The sequence below is a fragment of the Adelges cooleyi genome, unplaced genomic scaffold, assembly GCF_023614345.1.
Source record: "Adelges cooleyi isolate 19-005CV unplaced genomic scaffold, UGA_ACOO_1.1 ACOO_flye_CR_arks_rails_tigmint_CR_PRNA_14, whole genome shotgun sequence".
NCBI lineage: Eukaryota > Metazoa > Arthropoda > Insecta > Hemiptera > Adelgidae > Adelges > Adelges cooleyi.
Window position 1 is genome coordinate 197,011 of NW_026095795.1, and position 6,000 is coordinate 203,010.

At 30.6% G+C, this 6,000-nt stretch overlaps 1 protein-coding gene across 1 annotated transcript; it reads right to left on the minus strand.

Moving 5' to 3' along the window:
* Positions 1 to 401: 401 nt before the first annotated feature.
* LOC126847998 (cytochrome P450 4C1-like) lies at positions 402 to 4,808 on the minus strand. Its single transcript, XM_050588492.1, has 8 exons — positions 4,738 to 4,808; positions 3,622 to 3,839; positions 3,329 to 3,523; positions 2,870 to 3,119; positions 1,812 to 2,097; positions 1,164 to 1,240; positions 877 to 1,066; positions 402 to 788 (listed from the first exon to the last, which is right to left on the minus strand). The coding sequence occupies exons 1-8, from the start codon at positions 4,753 to 4,755 to the stop codon at positions 457 to 459; spliced, it is 1,566 nt and encodes a 521-aa protein (XP_050444449.1). The 5' UTR covers positions 4,756 to 4,808; the 3' UTR covers positions 402 to 456.
* Between the last annotated feature and the right edge of the window lie 1,192 nt (positions 4,809 to 6,000).

Below are 6,000 nucleotides of genomic sequence, written 5' to 3' on the forward strand. Positions count from 1 at the left end.
GTCTCGCCTTTCCAAATATTTTTTATAAACTCTTAAAATATATTTTTTTCTTCGTTTTTAAGACATATTTTATGTATTAGTTCAATAAAAAAAGTCAAAACCGTTCTCTGTAAAATGGTAAATTTGTACTTGTACCATTTTTCAAATAAGCTTTCAATATTAGAGTTAATTAATGTCATCGTTATTTTAGTCAGACGATGTGACATTTCGCTGTCTGCAACACTATACGGTTTTATAAACACTATATTCAAAAATTGGTATGGCATTATAATTACATTTACTTTACCTAATATTAGATATATGTAGCTATTACTTAATAACCATAGTTAACTAAAACCGATATACTTATAATGTGTGAAATAACGAAACCCTATCCAATATGATTACACAACTATTTGAATACCCCTATCCGAACGGGTAAATAATTCTGATTCATAACCCAGCTTGAGTAATTGATTACCTCCTCGCTTCGAGTTTAACGTGTACCCCGCCGTCGACGAACTTTTTTGTAAAAGCAAACATTAAATTAAGATTTTCAGGTTTGGGACACTTATCCGACGGACGAAAACGATAAGACCGGACCAGTGTTGAGATGACAGTTTTCATCGAGAGCATTGCATACCTGATACCAGGACAATTCCTGTAACCGGCACTAAAAGAAATGAACGAATACGGATGGCGACTGCTACATGCTTCAGGTGAGAAGTTGTCCGGATTGAACTTTTCTGGGTCCGGATAGAATTCCGCATTTAAGTGTATCAGAGGAGGAAAAATCATAAACGTCGACCCTGTGGATATTTTTAGAAATGATTTGGCTTAGTAATTTTCAGCGCCATACGCGGCAATCCATCAAACTATATTTGTCTTCGACCGTACCCGCAGGGATTAAATAGTCTCCAATCATTGTTTCCTTTTCAACGCTTCTGCCGAACATGGGAACAACGGCATAAAGTCTCAGAGTTTCTTTGATTACACGTTCCAAGTAATCCATTTTTTGTAAATCGTCTAAGGTAGGTTGTCGATCCGGATCTCCGGAAGAAAATATTATCATCAACTCTTCCAACACCTATTTTACGAGCAAGAACGAAAAATTTACAATTTTTTCGTTACCAAGAATATTATAATATTTAATTTTACGACTTGTAAAACGAATTATAGTTTACTTTATTTTGTACATCCTGATGATGAGCCAACATAAATATTATACACGGTATTGCCATAGCCGTCGTTTCATGACCTCCTAAAAGCAAATTTTAATGGATATTCTTAAGGAAGTACATCTGTCTTTATACTCTTGTATTTTGTAATTTTTTTAAAGGAGAAATGCATTATAATTTATTGATTTATCATAGGTACACGTCGTGTATTTGTTAGTGTGTTAAACGCTCTAATGATCAAACCGTGGCCGTGACTTTTCACTTTTTGCACTATTTTTGACCGGTTATTATCAAATTTTATCATTAACATTAAAGTGAGGTGCTGTGTTTCTTTCAGGGATTTTTATGCCTTTTATTTACAATAATTTCTGTAAATCTGTGTCATCTCTATCCCTACAATGCATGACCAACAAAAAACATATTTTATATAACAATTAATTGCATTACAGTAAACTTTTTGTGATCCGAACCTAATGTAGCAACTACTTTTTCAAGTTCATACGACTGAAATTATAAAAAAATACACAGTACATAGACTGCAGTTACAGACACTTCGTGCAACAAGTGGGGTAACTGAATGCAAACTGAGACCCGGGCTGGTTAGGTTAGGTTGATTTTAGTCTGCCAAACAACATTTTTAAAAAACATACGTACCGACCATAATAGTTATTACTTCATGTCGTAATTGTTTAAGTGACATCTGATGTCCATTCTCGAGCAGTATCTCAATGTACGATTTATATTTAATGCCAATACACTCTTCGTCGGGTTCTTCTTGACTGTTTATATTATCCTTCAATTCTGCATACTTTCTGTGAATTAAATCATCGACGAAGTCGTAAATGCTACTTTGACTAATGTCGTGTTTACGTTTAATCGACGACAACTTAAACAGACTCGGGTCCAGAAACCACGGATATGACACTCGGTACGCCCAAACCTAAAAAAACAAATTTTCATTGCAAAAGGCTGACATGCCAGCTCAAAAACATCATCGGTAAAGTGCTTTAATGTTATAAATTAAACCTTGTAATGTTGATGATTCGTTTACACTGCAGACCCGAATTAAGGGGGGGGGGGGCAAGAGAAACCATGGACTCAGAACCTCGATTCTGGGGGGGGGGGGGGTGCTCATTGATTGAAAATTTTCGAGATCAACACACTATATAGTCATAGATAAATTTGGTTCGGCGATAAAAAGCATATCAATTTATTTCCAGTCATTATTTATTAACCTCAAGACTCTGTTTGTCGGTTATGGTATATGAAAGTAATAACTCAAATAATGATGTAAATATCAAAAAACATACTTAATCAAAAACTTTTTGTAAAATCGATGTAGATTGTTTAGTAAATAATGAATTGATACAATTTTGTGAGTACTGCATTTGAAACGAAATCATAAATGATTTTCAAAGACAATGAAGTCGATCTTGGTACAACTGATCTTTGGAAATAAAAAATCATAGGTCAATAGCATTCCGAATTTGCATAAAACAGCCAAGCATATTATATTTAAGTCTCACGAGAAGCAGTTGGTCCGCAGAAAGGAGGTTTTCAAAATTAGTTTCCATAAAAAAAAAACCTACAACAACTGCCAACCAGGAGAACTTAAAAAGTTGTGGCACTATATTTTTTTGTCTAATTTATCTAAGGGGCCCGGAGAAAATATCAGTCATTTATCAGTCAGCTATTAAACATTGAGCGTATACCTTTTGGATGACACGGAAATTCTCCACAAATACATGTTTGGCGTTTTTCTGTGCGTTCAATTTTACACCTAAAGCGGCTCTTCCGATAATCTCCATAGTCGCCATACCGATTGCCGAGCTTATTTCGCAATCATCTGAATTGATTTCCCGTTTCTCGTACAATACTTGGCTCAAGAATTTTGCTTCCTCGTGAAATATTGGTATGAACGATTTGAGCATCGAATATTTCAACCCCACAGCTACCATTTTTCTATAGGTATCAAAACGAATTAAAATGTTATTGGATTGTTGGTGACTTTGAAGGAGACATTATAATTCCTACCAATTAAAAGTAAATTATTAACATTTTTTAACGAGTTATACATATTAACGCTGTATTATTTTTTTTTGCTAATTTTAACGTTTTGTTTTTAAATAATTATAATGTTATATAAATAAAAGCCAACACGAAATAATCACCGGTTCTTTTTCCATTCATCAAACTTCTTATTGGAAAATATTCCATCGCCCAAAATCGATTCGTTTAACATATTATATTCTTTAGGTTTTAAGAACATGTCAGGATTGGTAACGACCGCTTCAATTTCTTCAGGGTTCTTAGGAAATATCAATAAGTGATCTAACATCCACAATTTGCTTAAGGTATTCTTGTATCTGTATTACAAAGACAACATACAAAATATTATTGTTGCACTCAAATATCCAAAATGGTTACAAAATGTCTTGGACAGACGTGAACACTGCGTATTTACTTTATGCTGATTTTAAAAAAATGCAACCACAGTTTTTCAGGGGCTCCAATTGAAACAGGTAACGAGAAGAAGATCCCATCTGGACCCGGTATTCGATTTGCCAACAATGTCTTTCTCCGGTTTACCATTTTATAATATAGAACTACTAAAAATAATATTACCGCTACAAGTATGACGATAATGTTATTTAGACTTCTATCATTTATTGCGCCGGATACCTGAAAATATTGTGTCCATAAATTGTTATTTCTATTTTTCATGGTATTATCTTTGTTTAATATAATTTAGTGCTATAATTAAAACATTACATGTACACATAACAGCGTTGAAAAAAAAGATCATCTTTATTATAATATCACTTGTATGCATTTTTTTAGGTATAATCAATGTACAGTAATGTATATGTCGTATACGTTTAGGGTTAGGTTAGGTTAGGTTAATGACGATTATTTTATCTTACGCTATCCATAGTAAGTGGTTAAGGTGATACCGCGGGTCCAGACAAAATTAAAACTAAAAAATATTTAAGAACAGCAAAGAAAATATAGTACCTTCTCAGCCCCGCATTGCAGCTAAAATGTTTAACTATTAGGATAGTATTTTATTTCACAATTATAAATAGCTAAATTGTTTAATCTATAGTCTCTATTCTATATCTCTATGATTAGTTTGTTTTATTCAAATTATTATTAGAACTATAAAAAAAAATCAGGGTAAAGTTTAACATATGAAAAAAGGAAATTATAATAAAAACACGATTATTTTTGGAATGTTAATACATACTTATAAATTCCAGATATTCGATAACAGACAATTTAGAGGTATCTGAAGAGGGTAGTATAATTATAGTGTAATCATTTTAACAGTAAAAACGATTTTATAGAAATCAAAAAAATTAAACTTTGATTAGGTATTATTTGTATTTACGTTCACATAAATATACTTTGTGAAAATATTAAATTGTGTTTATAAGAAAATAATATGACAATTAATAAGTGTTTTTGTGTTTTATTTTTATCAACATAATTTAAACAATGATTTTAAAATTGTATGAGGATTTTTTTTACTTTAATATTCATAATAGACATAATAATTTAAAGGTTAGTATATTTTTACCTGCTGAATCGAAACCATTTCATTTAGTCGCAATTTGTTCAAGGCGAAAACTTGAAATACTAATACTATGATCAACTTTTGGTGACTAAACACAACGACTTTTTCGGTTTCAACATTTATACTCTCACGTCATATGCACTCCCACGAGTATTGAGGAAAAATTAAAAATAATAATTTTAAGTAGGTATTATTTTTATATAGATTCATTAACATATTTTAATTAAAAGTTAATACTCTTATTGCCAAATATTACGTTAATTTTTTTAATTATTCTCATGTAATTAAAATAATAATTCAACAACATTTAAACAATGGTTTAAAAAAGGTATGAGGGTTTTTTTTTTACTTTAATAAGTCATAGTAATTTAAATGTTAGGTTAGTACATTTTTACCCGCTGAATCGAAACCATTTCATTTAATCGCATTCTGTCACTCTTGTCAATTATACACAACGAATGACTCGGATTTTGATTACTTTTAACATTTATACTCTCATGCAATACCCATTCCAACGAACGTTCAGAAAATAGAATAAATATTAAGTTTACAATATGTGTTATTAATATTTTGTGTTTATATTAATGTGTTCGTTAACACATTTTAATTAAAAGTTAATACTTTTTTTTTTTTTTGCAAAATATTACGTTAAATTGTTTAATAAAACTCATATAATTAAAATAATAACACAAATGATGCTAGTAAATAATAGAAAAATGTATTTTATTAAAACAAAAAATTCACACGTGCAATATAGTGTACTAATTGTTATTTTATTATATACACCAATGTCATTTTAGCTTTAAAGTGTGATTTGTATAATAATTTAAATACTTGCATTGCAGATGAATGGTATGATAATTCATGGAGCACAGAGAAAGAGCACATAGCCCAATCGCGTTGATTGTTGCATGTCAAAGTAAACGCCCAAAAAAATTCAATTAATTACTCGTTAATGTATGTTAACTGTATTTTATGAAGCGTTGTAGTGGATATGTAATTAATGTGTAAAATATACAACATTGTCATTACACGTTTTCATTGGAAAAAAAAACTTTTTAAGTATTCAATATTACAAAAATATGAATTTTATGGGCTTTAATGAAAACATTACATGTACACATAACAGCGTTGAAAAAAAAGATCATCTTTATTTTAATATCACTTGTATACATTTTTTTAGGTATAATCAATGTTCAGTAATGTATATGTCATATACGTTTAGGGTTAGGTTAGGTTAGGTTAATGACGATTATTTTATCTTAC

Bases quoted from the DNA above. Each gene is read 5' to 3' on its own strand.
- LOC126847998 (XM_050588492.1), bottom strand. The intron at 1,241-1,811 runs GTACGTATGTTT...ATTTGCTTTTAG, and splicing joins AGTAATAACTATTATGGTCG to GAGGTCATGAAACGACGGCT. The intron at 1,067-1,163 runs GTAAACTATAAT...CTCGTAAAATAG, and splicing joins ATCAGGATGTACAAAATAAA to GTGTTGGAAGAGTTGATGAT.